The sequence below is a fragment of the Oryx dammah genome, unplaced genomic scaffold (genome assembly GCF_014754425.2).
Source record: "Oryx dammah isolate SB20612 unplaced genomic scaffold, SCBI_Odam_1.1 HiC_scaffold_27, whole genome shotgun sequence".
NCBI lineage: Eukaryota > Metazoa > Chordata > Mammalia > Artiodactyla > Bovidae > Oryx > Oryx dammah.
In genome coordinates, this window is record NW_024070211.1 from 117580374 (window position 1) to 117601000 (window position 20627).

General features: G+C 36.3%; 1 protein-coding gene across 3 annotated transcripts in view; it reads right to left on the bottom strand.

Annotated features, from left to right (window-relative positions):
• Positions 1–20627, bottom strand: part of TTN (titin) — a 274747-nt gene that overhangs the window by 97477 nt on the left and 156643 nt on the right. For all 3 annotated transcript variants that reach the window (XM_040227721.1, XM_040227720.1, XM_040227719.1), the window contains 24 exons: positions 19022–19102; positions 18051–18125; positions 17360–17449; positions 16859–16921; positions 16430–16519; positions 14381–14431; positions 13419–13820; positions 12971–13249; positions 12453–12728; positions 12188–12327; positions 11523–11649; positions 11167–11430; positions 10599–10865; positions 10200–10463; positions 9971–10110; positions 9690–9816; positions 9305–9571; positions 8921–9187; positions 7830–8096; positions 7599–7738; positions 6950–7076; positions 6000–6142; positions 2088–2211; positions 1109–1375 (listed from right to left, as the gene is read on the bottom strand). In XM_040227721.1, coding sequence (XP_040083655.1) covers positions 1109–1375; positions 2088–2211; positions 6000–6142; positions 6950–7076; positions 7599–7738; positions 7830–8096; positions 8921–9187; positions 9305–9571; positions 9690–9816; positions 9971–10110; positions 10200–10463; positions 10599–10865; positions 11167–11430; positions 11523–11649; positions 12188–12327; positions 12453–12728; positions 12971–13249; positions 13419–13820; positions 14381–14431; positions 16430–16519; positions 16859–16921; positions 17360–17449; positions 18051–18125; positions 19022–19102 — 4338 coding nt within the window. The remainder of the gene's footprint in view (positions 1–1108; positions 1376–2087; positions 2212–5999; positions 6143–6949; positions 7077–7598; positions 7739–7829; positions 8097–8920; positions 9188–9304; positions 9572–9689; positions 9817–9970; positions 10111–10199; positions 10464–10598; positions 10866–11166; positions 11431–11522; positions 11650–12187; positions 12328–12452; positions 12729–12970; positions 13250–13418; positions 13821–14380; positions 14432–16429; positions 16520–16858; positions 16922–17359; positions 17450–18050; positions 18126–19021; positions 19103–20627) is intronic.

Below are 20627 nucleotides of genomic sequence, written 5' to 3' on the forward strand. Positions count from 1 at the left end.
ACACGTGATGGCTAATAGGCTTGAAGATATGCTCATTGTAGCTGAGCCTTCTCGGAGTGGAGACAAGTAGAGGACAGAGAAGAAGGTGACCCAAGAAGCTATTCTGTCTTAAGTGAAAGTAGAGCAACCACAACGTGGAAAGAATAAAACCAACTAAGATGCACGGAAGCACAATCAAAGCCATTATGAGCTGTTAACAGATGGGAAGCAACTAAACCAAATAGCAAATGTATTCTTTTCTAATTCCACAAAAGAATTTAAAAATGGGCTTGATTCTTTAAAAGTAAAACTTTTCCATGCTAGGGCAGGTACTACCCTAGTTTACAGAGTGCAGAAAGTAAGCTTGATGGATTAGGCATGGTAGGGGTGTGTGGGGGTGCCCGAATATCTTAAGGTGAGTAAATAGCAAATACTGCACAAAAATAAAGACACTCTAAAAAAGTTATTGCTCGACCAATGCATGAATGAAAAAAAATGAGCTAGCATGTGGCATTTTGAAAAAAGATGTTATGTTTTCCACCAGAGGAAGAAATAAGGCTAAAAACCATTAGTGCTCTCTTCACTTATAGGGCTCAATCCAGGCTCCATTCCATCTTCTTTTCCATTCTTCTTTTCAGAGACACTTTATGTGAATGGGTTTTGTCATACTACAGCAGACCTCTGGGGTGCTCCTTTTCAAACTGAAGTTTCATCCTCATTTTTTAGTGGTTTCTCACACCTGAGAATTCATTTTCCTTCCAAGAGGAACTTGCTTTCATTTCCTTTCCCTTTTTTTTTTTTCTGACTCCCTTCTTGTCTTTTTAAGTTTAAATTGTCCTCATCTGTATTGGGATATTCCTGCAGTAGGCTTACCCCACATAGACAAAGAGCACATCCGCTCATTACTCTGTGAGAAGCATAGCAAAAAGTGATCACTCTGCCCTTCTCAGACCAGATGTAGGAGAAGGACAGTTCTTTTTTTAAACACATAAAAGATCATGTTATGTCAGTACCAATAATGTAAGTCTCCAAGAAATGCAGTTAGGCCAAGAAGAGCATGCAAAAAGTGGTTTTGTTGTTGTTATCAAAGAGTTACAAGTGAAAAGTCCTGTGTAAGAAGAATACTTACGCACGACATTCAGGTTACAAGAAGTCTTAAAATCCTTAGCATCACAAGTGTATGTCTTAATATCCTCTGGGGTACAGCCGTGTATAATAAGTTTTCTGACTCTGCCATCGGCAACAATCTCATACTTCTTGCTTTTGAGAATTTCTGTCCCGTTTTTGAACCATTTCACCTTAGCATTTTCTCGGGATACTTCACACTCCAATACCGCTGTGGCTTCCTCTTCGACCGTCTGGTCCTCAAGAGGCTTAGTGAATTCAACTGGGGGTTCTGAAAGAATCATACTAATTAGCCAAACTTCTGCAAGAGTTTCAGCACCTCCTCAATTCTCCTCTTGTATTTCAAGGGCTTTTCTGTTTTTAAGTTTCCTTTGTAAGTTTGGATTCCACCTGGATGTTTTCCTCTAATAATGATGTTTCATCATTATTTTTATATACAGAGGAAAAGCAAAGAATATAAAACAACAAGGAAATAATAGCCAACTCTTGGTTAAGAGAATGATAGGTACCCATTGATAATGAGATTTCCTCCAACTGTTTACTGAACACAATAAAAACAGTGGGAGGGAAAAATGAAGTGAGACCTATTCTAGCCAAAGTTGGCTTTTTTTTTTTTTTAAGTTAAATTTTGGTCTAATTTTGTTAGACCAAAAAGTAAAATTAGCCTTTCTGATATTCGGTGGATCTGAGAGATCTGTGGAGTAAAGTGAAATGAAGTCACTCAGTCATGTCTGACTCTGCGACCCCGTGGATTGTATGTAGTCTCCCAGGCTCCTCCGTCCATGGAATTTTCCAGGCAAGAGTACTGGAGTGGGTTGCCATTTCCTCCTCGGGATCGAACCCAGGTCTCCCACATTGCAGGCAGACACTTTACTGTCTGACCACCAGGTGGTACCCACCATATACAGATAGTTAAGAGTTGGCATTATTTATGAAACTCTGTATTATACATGTTTTACAAAAATAAGCTGTGTGATCAGTACCTTTCACAAAGAGTTTGGCTTGCGTTTTGAAATCTTTTGCTACTAGTTGGACTTCTCCAGCATCTTCTAACTTTACATCCCTCAAAGTAAGTGTGTGAACTCTTCCTTCTGAACGCGGAACCACCTAGTTTTTCAGAAAAAGAAAAAAAAGTTCAGTTTAAGGATATATGAATGGTAACTAGATTTATCACAGTGATCATTTTCAAATCTACAGAAATAAGAATCACTATGTTATGTATCAGGAACTAATATAGTGTTATAGGTCAATTATAGTTCAAAAACAAAAACAAAAAAAACCAACAAACTCATAGAAGAAGAGATCAGATCTTTGTTTACCTGGGTGGGGTGGTGGGGAGAGGCTAATTGGATGAACTGATCAAAAGGTAGAAAATTCTTGTTAAAGATAAATAAGTACTAGGGATGTAATGTACTACTACAACATAACAGATATAATTAACACCGCTGTATGTTATATATGAAGGTTGTTAAGAAGGTAAATCCAAAGAGTTCTTAACCACAGGACAAAATTTTTTGCTTTATCTTTAATATGAGATAATGGGTGCTCACAAAACATTGTGGTAATCATTTCATGATACACATAAGCCAAATTATTATGCTGTACACTTTAAACTTATACAGTGCTGTATGTCAATTATATATCAATAAAACTGGAAGAAAAAAAGAATATATGAAACAACATTCCTCTCTTTCTATACACACACACACATATATATGTAGGTACATTTAGTTCATTCAGGTAAAGAGTTTGAAATAGTGCTTTCCAAAATGTTTTATAATAATCTGTACCACATATATGTATTTGAAAATAATTTAAACCAATAGTTTGGAATCTTGAGGAAATTTTAGGCTTTTATAGTTTGCAGTTACCTTTATATAATTACAGGAAGGACTTCTATGTTGAAACGCCTTGGTGAATTTATATGTGTATGAGTATTTATATGTATACATATATATTTGACTCCATTTTACTACTGAGTTTGAACTTACATATATAAAGGAAGAACTTATAATAGCTAAATCATGAAAGGAAGGGAGAAAAAAATGATCACATATAGTTAGCTGAAAGTAAACCTTATGTTCTAAATGCAAGATGTTTGTCTTGCAATGAACTAGAATTCTTCCCATTTATTTAGCAATTATTTTGCAAACCAGTTAAACATGTGATTAAAATAATTTGTACAGTCTCTTAATTCTGTTAGAAAACACAAATGAAGATGTTGGCTCTTCATTTCACACATGAAAGTCATGTATTTGCATCTTATGACTGGGAAAAGCAGAGCTATGATTGTTCACAAAGCACAAACGGATAAAGAGACTTCAGAATGAGTGAAAGCAGGAGGCGGCTGCGATCTTGGAGTATGAAGACAAAGGCTGCTACCACCATTAGTATTTTGATTTATGTTAGTGTTGTAAATGCAATCTTAGGTGGTTTGAAGGGGTATCACCTGTAGGAAAATGAATCATCAAAAAAATACACTGGCTTGATATGGGCTGCAATTAGGTTGCATAATTGGCTTGTGCCAACGGATAATCAGGCTACAGACAGAGCTATCCTCACAGTAAATTATAAGACAACTGGAGGTTCTTCTAGTTCACCCATCCCAAATTCCTCAAGACATTGTGCCCTGTCATAGAGATTGATTTTGCTTAAGAGTTCACTTACAGTTAAGAATAATGTAAAATTTTTTACCAGTATAACTGTTTATTATGGTGGTGTAAAGAAGAGAGTTAGGAATAAAGTTTCATATGAAGGTTTTTCCTTAATGAAGAGCTGGGCTATTAAAATAACTACCTTAATAATTGGGAAAGCCAAAACAAAATAAGGGAAAATAAATAGGAGAAAGTAATTAAGATATGTTCTAGGAACACAGCTACGTATTCAAGGACATGGTGCTTGAATGGGAGAAAGATTGTTTCTGTGATGATGTTTCAATATAAATTGTGCATTTAAAATTTCAACTTTGATTTAGGGCTATTTTAAAAAGTATCTCCCATTCTAATCTACCAACAGATATATCTTATTTGTTGACACATGGTTTTATCATTGAAATTTCACTGAGGTTACTCTAGAATATTCTATTACCAAGAACTAGGCTCTGTGGTTCTCAGGAAATATTGCTGTACACCTGAAACTAACACAACATTGTAAATCAACTATACTCCAAAAATTTTTCCAAAATAAAATGGTCTAGTTTTTACATTAGAACTAATAAGACTAATCTTTTAATTAAAAGCTCTTAATTTGAGCTAAAGATATTTAGTAGGAAAAGAGTAATATCATGTGTTCTTAAGCAATGTTCCTTTGGGACTTCCCTTGTGGCTCAGACAGTAGAGAATCCGCCTGCAGTGCAGGAGACCAGGTTTTAATCTCTGAGTCAGGAAGATCCCCTGGAGAAGGGAATGGCTACTCAGTCCGGTATTCTTGCCTGGACTATTCTATGGACAGGGGAGCCTGGCTGACTACAGTTCATGGGGTTTCAAAGAGTCAGACACAGCTGAAGCGACTAATACTTTCAGTGTTCCCTTATTCAAATCATGAAAGGGTCTTGAAAAATCAACCGGTGCTCTGCCTTTAGACATGAAACAATTAAACCACACTTAACTGGACAAATATGTATTTTGAAAAAGCAAACGTGAAGGTGGAGATGCCTCCATCACCCAGTTCAGTATACGCAGAAGACCTCACAGTGAGGACAGTTTCCTCATTTAACTTAATTCTCTTGCTACAAATGAAATGTATGACTGTTTTCTATCCTTGGTAACAAAGGAGATCAGCTCGTCATTACTGTCTGTATAGCAGGCAGATTTTATCTCCCAGATGAAAGTTAACTGATTACCCTTTAATTCCTTTATTAAAATACTACTACTTTTGTTCAAGAATAGTTGTTCAAAGGCATTTTCCTTCTAATATTTTAATCAACTTTGTGGCTCTTAATTAAACCAAATCCCTTTTTAATTATATTCCTATAATTCTTAACAGTTTGATTTATATTGAAGACTTGATGCCACATTTGATACTGTAAATATCAAATATCTAAAAATACTGAAGAAAAAAAAAAGGACATAATGACCTGTGCTTATTTCTAACACATGTTGGATGTTTTCTATATATTTTATTTCAAGAATTCAAAATTAATGGTGAGTTATCAAGATAATTTAAACACATGTTGTCTTAGGAAGCAAAATACATAGTTCAATTTGGGTATTGAGCTAGTTACTCAATACCCACCACAAGCTAGTTACTTCCTAAAACTTCTTAAAGTATATTTGTTCATACATGTGGATAATCATGGAGCCCTTCTTTCCTGCCACTACCATCGGCTGCATTTTAAATAGTCCATTTGCATTCCAGAATTTGCACAGCTCAAAGCACTTGAGGGTTAAAAATAGCTTTGGAGAAATGCTTGAAGAGCAGATACACCCAGAAGTTATCTCAACTACTTGATCAACTGCCTGAAATGGAATTTCCATCCTCTCCTCTTAATCCCCTTATATGCAGAACACAAAATAGCATGGAGAGAATTCTCCATGAAACCGAATCTGTACCCTTGTACCGCACAGCAAATCAGAAAGCCTTTTTGATCCCTCCTGTCTTCAATGAATTAAACTATCACTGATCATTAATTAATGTTTGCCTTTTCTGCAAAGACCTAAAACTTGATCGTACTTAAAATTTTAATTTCCATTTCAATAGAAATATCATCAGGTGAAACCCCACAAAAATGAGAAGAACCTGCTTTACAACATCAACAGAAATCACGCTTGAGTAGGGAAAAGAAAGGGAAGGGGAGACAAGGGAACAGTAAGAAAGCAAAAGGAGCATGCTTGTGAAGATGAAAGAACTGAGGGAGAAAGAAGTGCAGGCAAGGCCACCACCCATCTGCCTCTGACCTTGTCACTGGGCTCCAGTTTCTTCCCTCTGAGGTACCATTCCACTGGGATGTCCTCGTAGGACAGCTCGCAGTCGAAAGTGGCGGTCTCCCCTGCAGTCACCGTGACATCCTTCAGAGGCCTCAGGAGACCAATGACGCGGGCTGTGCGAGGGGAAGGAAACAGCTTCCGGTGACTCATTTTGTAATTCCAAAAGGATAAATACACATTTAGTTATTGATCGTCATGGTTGCTTTCCTCGAGGAGGAAAGAGCCACAGGGCTGCCCGCTGTTCTCACTCCCATGTGAACACCGCCCCTTGGTGCCGAGAAGGGGAGAGCAGGTGGCCAGGGGGCGGGTATCTATCTGTAGGGGCCCTTTCGTTCTGATTTGCAAGGTCAGCGAGAAGTTTGTGCTGCATCTGTTGTTCTGCCAGGCATCGAGTTCCTCTTGCTACATAAGGTATGTGACTTCCAAAATAACTAAGACTCTGATTGGGAGAGGACAAGGGCCCCTCAACCACACAGCCTGTCCAATCCATAAACACTTCTGCACCTTCCAAAACTGTTAGCCTGATGCTTCCCACCTCCCTTCTTGAATCTGAAATGCCCACACAGCAGAGTTTTTCTTTTTTGTGTGTGAAAGTTGTACAGCCACTGGAAAATTTTCTTTAAGGGTCTTTAAGAGTTCTGAGTTAGACTCTTTTTCTATGAATATTCTACTTTGAAAGAATTAGGGAGTGGGGGAGTGTGAGACCTAATTTTCTTTGGTTCAAACAGAATGGTTGATGAAATTTCCAAACTTTAGAATTTGAACCACAGGTATATGAGGATGACAAAGAAGTAAATACCAGAAAGCTAGTTTCTATACTTTAATAATGTTTTCTAATTAAGTAAATAAATCTAATTTCACTCACATCCAGTTGCTGTAGGAGTATACCATTCACTTTCAGCATAAAGCGTAATACTTACGTTTTACTCGGAGGTGGGCGCTAGATTTAACATTGGCAGCTTGGAAATCCACCCCCCCAGTCTGGTCCAGGCGGCAGTTGTGCAAAATAAGGAAGTGTGTTTTGCCTTCTTCCTTGATCTCACATTCCTGTGTCAAAAGAGAGGAAAGATTCCATAGGAAGTCATCTTTGGTATTTTGTTCTGAGGATAAAATTCCTTAATTAAAGGAATTTATGAGGAAAACTCTTGAGGTGACTATATAATTTTGAGTTTTGTGAAAGAAAGCTAACAAATATTATTCATGATGGCAATATTTATTTTAGCTGCTTCCTTCTAAACCAACCAGCAGCATTTACAGAATACCTAGAACCTTGTACCAATGCTGGATCAAAAATAATGCAAGTGTGCCCATCTGAGCCCATTCATAGACCCTAACAGCTCTCATTGGCTTGAGTTCTGATGAACTTGATCTCATGGTTTTTTTTTAAATTTATTTATTTATTTATTTTTAATTTTTACTTTACAATTCTGTATCGGTTTTGGCATAGATTGACATGAATCCACCACAGGTCATGTTTTAAATGCCTTGTGTGCACTCTGACTGTTCTCCTGTCCTTTTCCTATTTCACACAGCTCCTCTGGGCATTGACAAGTTCAGAAATAGCCTTACAGGTGTTTGGAGCAGGGCCTCTCCCTTGAGTTTCCAGTTGGCGTGGATATCTTCTTCCGAGATTTCAGTTTCAAAGCGAGCCGTCTCAGTCTCCATCACCTCCACACTGTACAGGGGCCGCACCAGTTTAATTTCCCGATCTAGAAATGTGCAGGGTCAGCATGTGTCATTAGCCTCTGGCAGAAATAACTGCAACAGCTTCAAGAGTAAAGCTTGTGGAAATTTCCTTACCCTCAATGTCAAGCTTTCCTGAGGTCTTATCTGTCCCACAGTCACAGGTGTACTGTCCAATATCGGATTTCAAGGCTTTCTTTAGGATTAGCATGCGCTTCTTGCCATCTGCCTTAATAACAGCATTTTTAGATGGCTTTATTTCCTGTCCATCCTTAAACCATTTCACGGGTGCATCTGCTTTGCTAATTTCACACTGTAGAATCACTTCATCTTTCTCTACGCCAGTGTAATCTTGAAGCTTTCCTGTAAAGTATGGATCGCCCTCTGCAAGTAAAGTATAAGTGAAAAAAATTCATTAACCACCTAAGGAGATAAAAATCTCTTGGAAAGTTTAAGGGGCAGCTCACAGAAGTCTGGGTGTATTTAGAAAGTGTACCATGCTTCCACTCATTTAACATGTATGTTCAAAAGTTCTCTAAAAGGAATTGATGCCTGGGATTTATCAAGATCTAATCTATTTATATTATAGTTTGAAGTATTTCATTAACAGTAGTATGAAAGACACAATGAAATTTAGCTTCAAATAATTATGTGTTTCTCCATCATTCAGCTAAATTTTAAATTTCTTAGCAAATCTCTTATGACTAGTTTACCTGTAAGCTTTCCAGTTCACATTATTAGCTTTTCTTCTATCAATTAATAGTTCGCCTTTAATGGTCACTATACATGTTAGACTTTGTATATAATCTACCTGATACTAGCAGCCCAGGAAAAACAATGGGCTTTATTAATGTAAGTTCTGTGTTTCTTAGGGACTTGAGAAACATTTTTCTGAAATAATTTTGATAAAGTGAAGAGAGAGGAAGTATTTATATTCCTAATTTTAAATATGACAAGGCTCCATAATTAATTTTTAATTCTGATGTAAACTGGCTATTTTGTGAGCCTGAGTCTCTATTCCTTTAAAATCCTCATATTTTTTGGTAAAAATATTTCAGACTCAACCCTAATAATGTATGTGGTCATTTCTTAAGGGCAGGCATTGCTTTCATGCAATATAACACTTGAAAGATTTTACATAGTAGATACTATATAAATTTCTGATGAATTGAATGCAATAAAATAAAATTAAAAAAAAAAGCACCTACCAATCACAGTGAGTTTGGCTTCTGAACTTAACCCCATAGCTTCCACTTTAATTTGAGAGGTATCGTCAATAGAGAGGTTTCTGAATGTGATGGAATGGGTCTTCCCTTCATCATCCATTGAGACCCACTTGCTGGTGTGCAGGCGCTGGTCATTCTTGAACCAGCGAACGCGGATGTTGTCATGGGACAGCTCCACAGTAAACACAGCACTTTCCCTCTCTTTGGCTGTTACATCCTTGAGTGGGGTGAGGAATTTAAGTCGGATTCCTATCAGGAAAAAACAACAGCAGCAACTTACTAATACCAATCCTTAAAGGAGGATACATAAAAGGAAAAATAAAAATAAAAGCATTTAAAGGTAGCCTATCTGATAAGAATGCTTACCTTCAATGATCAGTTTGCCACTTGTATGCTTATCTTCAGCTTCAAATATGTATTTGGCTTCATCTTCAAAAGCGGCAGATTTGATCACCAGTGAATGCTTAGTACCATCCTTGATAAGCTCAATTTTGTCATCACCTGTGATTTCCTGGGTTCCTTTCAGCCAACGGTATGTTTTGGGCTCCCTGGATACTTCACATTCAAACTTAGCTTCGTCTTTCTCAAAGACTTTAATGTCACTGAGAGGTGTGATGAAGATGAGTGGCAATTCTGAAAAAAAGAAAAGGGTGTGGATGAAGCCAGAATATGTTTCCAGTCATCAGTTCTGGGTCTCAAAAGGAAGCCTTGCAAAGAAAATACAAAAGGGTGGCTGGCAAGCAGAACGTACCTTTCACTTTCAGATTGGCTGCGGATTTAGCATTGGCAGCTTGGAAGGAGACCTTGCCTGTCATATCCAGCTGGCAGTTATAAAGGACCAGAATATGCTTCTTCCCATCTTCAATGATCTCACAGTCCTGTTTGGAGTGAGGTGAGGAGGAAAGAGAAAGAAACACATCATTTTCATAACTGGTTATTCCTACAAATAAGAGATTTTGTATCAGAAATGTACCATCTTTCACCACTGAGCAAGCAAGCACCCCACTACAGGATCAAATCACTGCAACTTACAGGGGACGCAGTTAAAGGCTCTCCTTTTAGCTTCCACTGGCCATGGACATCTGGTTCAGAAAGTTCAATTTCAAAGCGAGCTGTTTCACCCACAAACACTTCTACTCCATACAGAGGCTTCTCCACTTTTATCAGTCGGGCTGAAATTTATACAGAGTTTTGTAAGAATGACTGGACAAAGCAATCGCAGATTCAGATGGGGCACCTTTAGAAATTCTGTGTGACTCACCCTCAACAGTGACATTTGCTTTTGTCGTGTCTGTGCCGCAGTCACACACATATTCGCCTTTGTCTTTCAGATCTGCCTTTTTGATTTTTAAGGTGCGGTGCAGGCCATCTGCCTTGATGGAGTGTTTTGGTGAAGGTAGAAGCTCTTCCCCATCTTTGAACCATTTCACTGGCACATCTTTGCTCACTTCACACCTGAGAACAATCTCGTCCTTCTCGACTCCTGTCTTGTCATGCAATTTCACAGTGAAGTAGGGATCGGCCTCTATAAGGGACATTTGGCAGGTAATCAGAGAACGTCAAAGTGAAATTAAAGAGCTACACATTGCAAAATGTTTTAACTGTTACCCACTCCCACCATCCAAAAGTCAGCTCTCTGGTTATAGCTGGTCACATTTACCTAAGACCTTCAGGTTTGCTGTGGAGCTGAGGTCCTTAACCTGGGCTTTGATCTGGGAAATATCATCCATTGTCACTTCTCTCATTTCCAGCTTGTGAGTCTTGCCCTCTGCGGAGATGAGTACAGTCCTGCTCGTGTGGAGCTTAGCATCATTTTTGAACCAGACCACGTGCATTTTTTCATGAGAAAGTTCACAGACAAAAGTCGCTGTTTCACCTTCTTTCACTGTCTGATCTTGAAGAGGTGATATGAATTTCAGTCTTATGCCTGCAATACAAGGTAATATGCTCAGAAATACAATTTACCTTCAGAAATATTCCACTCTGCCTGGCAAAGAGAATCTTTCACATGGCATTTATTGAGTCACCTTTTCAAAAGGATCTATCCTCCATTAAAAAAAAAATTAAGGGTGTTGTTTTGATGGCAATGTGAAAATAAAGTTGTGGGGCTGATGGTCACTTACAGCTATTAATACTTGATGTTCCTTTTTTTCCTGATGATCCATATGTAAAGTCAGATTCATGTGCCTAACTACAGGATGTTAGAGTCAGAGCTCACCAGCTCTTACCTGTAACAAATAGTCGTGCTGAGGTCTTCTTGCCCTCCACTTCAGCAGTATAGACTCCTTCGTCATCAAATTGAGAATTATTGATGACAAGAATGTGTTTCTTTCCATCAGTAATGATATCAAACTTGTCAGATGACTTGATTATATCAGGTCCTTTAGACCATATAACATTTGCTTCTCGAGTGAGGACACATTCAAATCGAGCCTGTCGCTTTTCTGGGACTGTGACATCCTTCAGGGGCACAGCAAAGTCAAGTTCGATTTCTGGAAAGCAAACATTAAGAATGAGGCTTCTCAGCATGCAGGGGGCTGTCAGATGAAGTTGAGCCCACTCTATGAGTTCTAAAGGCCCATACCTTTCACTGTCAGAATGGCAGTCGTAACTGCATTCAGTGCCTGGTAAAGAACTTCACCAGCTTGGTCCAGTTTGACTTTATGCAAAGTCAAGAAGCGTTTTCCACCTTCTGCCTTGATCTCACATGTCTGAAAAAGGATAGGTTTAGTTAGCATTTGAAGGAGATAGATTGTTTCAGATACAGGTGTCTATAGAGCCATAAAATAACTGTAATACTACTCATAAAAATAAAGAATATTGTATAAAAATTTTTTTTAATTGCTGAGCTGTCTACAAATAGTGCATCAAATTTCTTCTCCTCTTTGAGACTTTAGAAGCCAGAAATAATTCCATCTTTACTGAACCAAATCTGAGTGTCAGAATCAGTTATAGAATGTGGTCATATAGAATATGACTAACAACTTATTTTATTTTTTATTGATGTATAGTTGACTTACAATGTAGTGTTTATCACAGGATGTTGAATATAGTTCCCTGTGCTATATAGTAGGGTCTGTGGTTTACTCATTTTATACATAATAGTTGTGTCTGCTAACCCTAAACTCCCACACCCCTCTCTCCCTTGACAACCACTCGTCTCTTCTCTATGTCTGCGAGTCTGTTTCTGTTTTGTAGACAGGTTCATTTGTGTATATGATTAACAACTTAAAAGAAGAAATTACTCACAGGTGAGGGTCTTAGAAGTTCTCCCTTCAGTTTCCATTGTCCAGGAATATCTGCTTCCGAGATTTCTGCATCAAAGCTTGCACTTTCTTTCTCATAAATGGTAACATCCTCTATTGGCTTAAGCAATTCAACTTCACGGTCTGTATTGGTAAAGGATGAAAAACCATCAGGCGTTAAACAATGACACTTTTGTGAGTGTACCGGTGTATATTATTTTGTCTTAGGCACATGCAAAACTTAAGAATAAATGGTAAGATTTTTATACCTCCAAGGGTCAGCTTTGCAGGGTATCTTTTCCCTTCAATTTCCACTGCATATTCATCAATATCTTCCGGCATAGCATTCTTCACTTTGAGGTGTATATGATTCCCTTCTCTTACTATCTCAGTCTTATCAGTTGGTTCCCAGGGGATTTCATCATATCCTTTGTACCACTTAATGTTTGGAGTATCCTTTGCTATAACGCAGGTGAAAACAGCCGTCCCTTTGGGCTTCACATGCTGATCTCGTATGGGCTTCACCAGCCAGTCTCTAATGACTTCTGCATGATAACATAGGTCAGAAAAGATAATTAGGATCTGAATAAGCAATACAAAAACTTCCTTAGTAAATTTCAGAAAGAGCAAAAAATTCTCAAAACTGGACATAATTAGTCTGCTATGATTTGATATTCTCCCTGATAGGTAAGGTATCTGACTGTTGATATTCTGATACTGGAAACGGAAGATCTCTCTCCTCTTTTCAGAATAGTAAGTAGGATTAACTTCCCAGTGAAGCACTGACCTACTACTTTCACGCAGGATGAGCACTCCAGGTTGTTGGCATTTTCCACAGTCACTGTGTACGTCCCAGCATCGGAGTCATCCGCATCATTGATGGTCAGCGCCCGCAACAAGCCAATGACGCCGGGCACAATTTTGCCGGGTTTCTCCACGACAATCTTGCCATCCTTCCTCCAGACCACGTCACGCTCTTTGTTTAACTCACAGCTTAAGTACAGTGGCTGTCCTTTGACCACTGTGACTTCCTCTTCAAGCGTTTTTACAAAACGCACAGGAAGTTCTATGGAGAATCGCGATATTAAAAAGTGGCAGAGACTTTTCAATACATACAATATTTTCAATGAGATAAAACTTGGGAATAAATTTTGTTTAAGGGACAATAAAAATTGCTATGGAGGTTTACTGTGTGAACACTCCATGGGGGCCATATTCAGAAGACTGGAAATTACCTTCAACAATCAGTTTAGCCGTGGAGGTCTTCTCCTTATTTCCCAGACGTAGAACACAGGTATATTCGCCAGCATCAGAAAGTTGAACATCAATGATATGCAGCTTTCTGTCTTTGCCATCAGCGATGAATCTGTACTTTGGGCTCTCACGGATATTGCTACCATCTTTCATCCAGCTTGTAACTGCAGTGGATGGGGAAACTAAACACTCAAAGATTGCAGAAGAGCCAACTGACTCTGCTTCAGTCAAGACAATGTCTTTGATTTCTTTCACAAACTTCAATGGCACAGCCTTCAGCTGGTAGGTGAACGGGGCTTCGTCAGGCGGCTTCTCTCCACCACTTCCTGGTCTTAACTTTTTCCTTTCAGCTTCTATTGGTGAAGGAGTCTTTTTGGCTACACCTAATTCAAAATAAAATTAAAAGTTGAATTGGCATTTCCATAAGGGTCAGAAAGTGCACACCTGGCTGTCTGCTGGGTAAAACCAGTGATAGTGTGACCACGAGACAAGAGGGGGAAATTAAAGATGAGGCAACTAAAAGGTCAATTGAATTTATCCTGCTTTCCTTCAGAAAGAAAATGAGGTGGCAAAAGGAATCCACGGATAATAAACACTCTGCATTTTCTCAAGTTTGAAAGCCAAATGTATAATGTCCAGATTAATGTCTCATTATTTCATCTATCATGTATAAATATCATGTATATGGAGAATGAAGCTTGGAACCTGTAGGGTTCATTTTCCTAAAGTGTATATGTTACATATTTAATATCCAGTTGAGTAATATTAGAGGTGTATTCATTGTGATATCAAAAGACATACTAGTTTTTGCAGAATCAATTAGAAATCATAAAGATTGATATAAATTTTGAAATCTTCCCCCTTGAACAGAAAACTGCCCTTGAAAGTAAAGTTTCCAAAGAGTGAAAGGTTTACAACTCAGGTACAGGGAAATGAATCTTACCTTTGATGGGACCTTTTGGCTTGGCAGCCTCCTCTTTTGGTGCTTTGGCTTCTGAAATAAGAATAAGACCCAGCATTTAAACAATTTTCAGACTTATTTCATGCTTAGTAGTAAACCATATGGGCTGAATCATGCTCTTTATTATAAATATGAATGCATGAAGAAAAATTGGATTTTTTAATGTGACTTTTACTGAGAATATCTGGATATTTCCAGCAAGACATATTCTGAATGTTGTGACCAAGCTAAATTGCCAATGTTTCTAGGATTAAAAAATCACCTTCAGCAAGTAATTCTTCTCCCATTTCTGGAAGGCTTACTCTTACCTTGTGAGGAAGAGTTTTACGCTTACCTAGCTGTGTAAAATATTTTGTATGTTAATGTGTATGCTGGTTTTGTGAATCAAAGAAATACCTTTTTTTGTCAACAAGGAATCAATGTAGGCTAAAGAGAAATAACCCAGGAGTTACCAAAAGCCTTTCTTTATTAAGCTGGGCAAATAAATCCGGGGAAGACTCCAGAAAAAGAAAGGATCTATGTACTACAAATATACGAATTCTTTGAAGATTTCCCTTAATTAGATAATGAACTAAGGCAAAACCAAGACAGTTCCCACACTTAAGAGTTTAATTCAATTAATATGGGGCAGTATAAATTGTAGAACCAGTTCTTTAGTGTCAGACCTGGGGATGTGAGAAAAGCTGTACTTTTACACATACTTAATTATCTCAATGGCAGTTCTTGTCTTTTTCTGAACTAATAAAAGTATCACATAAAAATCATAACAGTTTAAAAGAATAATGCCCAAACCGTATCAGTGACAACACATGTTATATAATATTAAAATTAAACCATATGAAAGAACACAGTATATTCTCATGTTATTAAACATAATAAAAATCCAAATATTTCTTGTTATGTACCAAGCACTCTGCTAAAAGTTTTGCATATAGTTAATCCTCATAATAGTTTTAATAAGTAGAGTTATTAAATATTCTGATTTTATAGACTAGGAAAGAAATTAAAGAAGTAGACAAAGATCAAACAGTTAGGACATGTGTTTATCAATGATCTATACATGTCAAATCATTTTGGTTTTGAGATTATCACCCAAGTGATTAATAATAGTTCAACTAATATGTGGAGAAGGCAATGGCACCCCACTCCAGTCCTCTTGCCTGGAAAATCCCATGGACAGAGGAGCCTAGTAGGCTGCAGTCCATGGGCTGGCTAAGAGTCGGACACGACTGAGCAACTTCACTTTCACGAGTTGGAGAAGGAAATGGCAACCCACTCCAGTGTTCTTGCCTGGAGAATCCCAGGGACGGGGGAGCCTGGTGGCCTGCCATCTATGGGGTCACACAGAGTTGGACACGACTGAAGCAACTTAGCAACTAATATGTATTTTAAGTTTGTACCTAAGATATCTCTACCACTGAGTTAGTACATTGAAGAAAATTATTATTAATCTAAACTCTTATATAGATTTAAAAGCAGAACTATGCAGTCCTTTTTTTTTTTCTTTTCATTGTGGTAAAATATACTTAACATAAAACTGACCAATTTAACCATTTTTAGGTGTACAATTCAGTTGCATTAAATACTTCACAATATTGTGCAACCATCAATTTCCAGAACTTTTTCTTTATTCTAAAATGCAGTCTTTTTAAAAAGTGAGAAATGATTTTTACAGGGCACATGGGAAATTTGAATCTCCATGGGATTCCTATATGTATGCCCTTAGAGAGAATCTATATGTCTTAACTTTGAACATACTCATTAGTTAATCTCAAAAGCACATAAATAAATGATGTTTTACAGAAATACATATTTCAATCAAAATTGCACATTTTAATTGCACAATAGGCACCCATGGATGAGAAAGTAGGTTGGTGCAGGGGAGCAGATAAAGAAAATTTAATCATGAATTTATAAGCTCCCACAACTGAAACGATGCTGTGTTTCAACAAAAAGAAATCTTGAGTTTTAACGAAGTTTTCATTAAGCCACCAAAACAAACAAGCAAAAAGAAAACAGCAGAATAATTACCTGCTTTCTTTCCAACTACTGGCACCGTCACTGGGGCAGCAATGGGAGCCGGCGGGGGCTCCACGGGAGGCGGTTTGATTATTTTCACTTCTGCAAACAGATGTTCATTGCATTTATGCATCCTTTGTCACTTCCTAAAGCCCATTTGCCTATTTGCTTCCCCTGATGAATTTTAAAATCTGATAAACTGTTTTTCAAAGAACAATATATTCTAATTATAATAAAATCTATATACACTATAATACTATATATTATATATGTGAACATATGTGACATTATATTAAAATATAACAGTATAATCTAAGACATTGGGACATTAGAAATCACTTGATGCATGCACACTTTTGCTCCTCTTTTCTTATTAACTAGACATTGTTTGTGTGAAACATGAAGGTATATGCTGTTGATATTGAGGATAAGCTTGCTTACCTGGTTCAGGCTTTAGTTTTGGTTCAGGGGCAGGGAGAGGTATTGCTGGCTTAATTTCAGGCACTAAAACAATTCATAGTAATAAGCAGGTTATCACAGTGTTTCTGAAGTTTTTCACAAAGTCAAACCAAAATTGGACAGGTTTACTGTATCTTGGAAGATACTAGAATTTATACACAAACAGTCACCAAGTCAAATACTTGATCCAAGTTTATTCTTACATTTAAACAAAGTACTTAGAAAATACAGCAAGTCAGTTTTATTGATTTTTTAATGTTATTATTCATCTCACTGCCCATAATACAATTTTCTTAGTTTTTAAAACTTAGTAATGTATTTAACAAATGGGTGGGCATGAGGCAACTGCACGTGAGAGTGAACTGTAAAGAAAATTAAGCTGGAGGAGATGAATAGAGGTCAGGTGTTCAAATCTTAATGCCAGTGTAATGATATTTTAATTGATGCATATTTGTATTCTTAGAGACAACTGGAAGTTTGTACCTTTTGCTGGTTCTGGAATTTTCCTTTCCTTTTTGGTAACAGCTGGAGGAGCTTCAACCTCTTCCACAGCTTTTGGAGGTGGTTCTGGCACTTTAAGATAATAGGATGATTTTCTACTGTTATTTTAGGATTTGAATCCTTAGAAATCAGCTAATCTGAAATAATTAGATCAAACTATTTTCTGAAGCTCTGTTGTTGACTTTAGAAAGAAAACCCTTATATTCTATCAATTAATTTCTGTTTTCTCTTCTCGACTCTGCTTCAATTTATTTTTCTTTCTCTTATTTCACCTACTTGCCTCCCAACCCCTTTAGTGAGCTCTCCCTTTCTAAATCACTTCTGAAATAGCAAATATACTGTTTGAGAATAGATAAAAATCAGCCCACTAAACGCCCCAAATTTTATGAAACATTTCTGACACCTTCCCATGAAGTTATTCTGCAGCCAACTTGATTATTTCAGAAATAATAATAACAATAATGTTGATGAAGTGCATGGAAATGATGAATGGATTTGAGAACTATCAATACTATAAAAATGTTTAAACAGAAAGCAGACAATGGAAAACACAGACAGATGAAATATGAAGCTACATTTATATTTAACTCCATTTATGTTTACAAGATAAACCTTTTGTTAAATCTCAATTTTGTTAAAAGATAATTTCACAAATTTTTACTGAGATTCCTACCTGTAGGTTTTTTAATTTTTTCTACTTTTTTAGGTTCTACTTTAGGTTCTTCTTCTTCAGGTCTCTTTCTTAGAACTTAAAAGACAAAAAGGTTTATATGTAAACCAAGACAAACAAATGAAGATGCTGAATAAGCTTAATGAACGCAAATAATGTACAAAGCAAGCAAAGTGAAAAGTATGAGCTCAAGTGTACCGGGAAACTGGCTTTTACAATAAAAATGCTTTTAAGAAAAAGATCAAGTGTTGTTAAGGTAATTAAAATAGCACTCAGAGTCACTTTATATAGATAGTCTGTTCAGAGACAAATCCATGGCAGAAATATCCAAACACAGAATGAATAACCTGAAGAGCAAAAGATTCTAATAATTCAACGTTATAATTTAATGAGAAAAGAAGAATTTAAATAAGTACAAAGTTAATAGAAGTGGAGATGGCCAAAGAAATGTAGCCAAGAAATAAGTAATTCTATGTGGAGGGAAAGTCAGAATTTGAGTCTTCATTCAAATATCTTGTTTGTAATTCTTTAATATTTTATTAGTAGAAAGAAATGCTCAGGTTTTAGAAAATGTTATTTATTAGTTGTGGTAATCCTGTGTCACACTTTAAAACTGAATTTTGAGTTTAGGCTTAAATCATTTGGTGTAATTTAGAGTATTTAATAGGCTTAGTGTATTTTACTACATAATTTGATTATGAAAATGGCAGCTATAGTCATTCTGATTAGTTTAGAATATTACCAATTTAGTCATGTATATTAATGTTGTAAATTTCAAGATACTCTGAATGCTCACAAAATTTCTGTCTTTTTAAAAAGATATGGAAGTGATTATATTTAATTTTCAATGCAACTAGAAATGAATTTTGATAAATTAGGAATCTAATTAAGAGAAAACCAAGGAACAGAAATATTTTGTAAGCTTTCAAGTTCTTGTTATTTGAAGCTGATACAATGTTTGAAAAATACTATACCGCTTTTGAGAACAACTTCTTCCTTTGGTTCAGGTTTAGGTTCAGGAAGTAATTTGCGAACTTTCTTTTCACCTCCAGCCACTTAAAAAAATATGATTTTAAATGTTGAAGTAAATTCATATAAGAAGTAAATTTCAACAAGAAATTGTCTCTTTCAAAACTAGTTAACCATGATGCATAAGTAATAATTCTTGTTGCATATAAATATCACAGAATTTAAAAGCAAGAACACACTTCAAGTTGTTTCCTCTGCATAGATCTACATAACCTTGTGATGAAATTCAATCGCATTAACTTCAGGCAAATATATTCATTCACCTTAAAAGGGTGTAGAAGATGTTATTCTACATTGACGTTATGAATTTTTCAAGGTTCTTGACAGCATCTTTGCCCCAATATGCAATTGTAGATTGTTTAAATCTACACTGATATTCCCCTAACCATTAATTATAGTAGGCGTGAGTGACATTATTCAAATCTTATCCACTAACGAGAGAAGAAAGCCAAATAATATGGATTACGAACTTGATTTGGGGAAAGGAGAAACACTTAAACAATCTGAATTTTTAGATATTTCTATAAAACTTCACATTTGGTGTTTTAAATAAGACATTTGCAACTTATTAAATAACTTTCGTGTTATGTGACAAAGATAGATGTGCTTAACTCTTACTTGAAATTTTAAACATACAGAGCAAATATGTAAATATTTCATTTTAAATATTTTTTCTGTCAAGTATTTTAAGTAAAATTTCACAAATATTAAATATTTTTATCCATGATAATTATTTTAGAGTTACCAATATTTGTAATGTAAACCATTTTCATTGATCAAGCTGGAGAGACGCCTATGCATTTAATTTCCATCAATAATATACTTATCTAATGAATATAGTGAAAATGTATCTTTGTATATGCTTTTCCATATTATTATTTCATTTTTAAGATCTTACATATGAGACTCAGGTGTAGAACACACCATTGTAGTTATTTTTAAAGTCATTATATATTAATATGTCATTGCATGTCATTTAATGTTTGAGTGGCTTTATAGAGGATTATTACATCCTCTGCATACACAGTTAACATCCACAGCAACACTAATTTGTAACCTCTGTTTTATAAATGAGGAAATATATATTTAGATGGGTGATTTTTCCAAAATCCCAGAGTGAATCAGGAATAGATTCAACTTATGAGTCTGGATGTGTTCCCTACTATGCTCACTGGGAAAATTAACAATTTTATTTTCAATAGGTGTTTTATAAACCTTTATTATTCATTTATATATCCCAAGCTTAGATAGGGAAAAATACTGTTTAAAGAGAAATACGTTTTGAAAAAAATGACCTGCAGTGAGAAAGAAACTTCCCTACAACATGAGATCTGTATACCCAAAAGAATGTTTTGGAGTCCCTGAGAAGAGAGTGATAGGAAAGCCATAAGGAAATCCCTATGAATCATATTAATAGTGTAGAAGGAGAACAGGACTTATTTTTGGTGCTTATAACACTGGCTAAAATACTGTTGTTCAAGTGAAATTGCAAAGCTTTCTATTGCTAGCTCTCAGCATTTTAATCTAACATGTGTCCTGATATTAATGTCA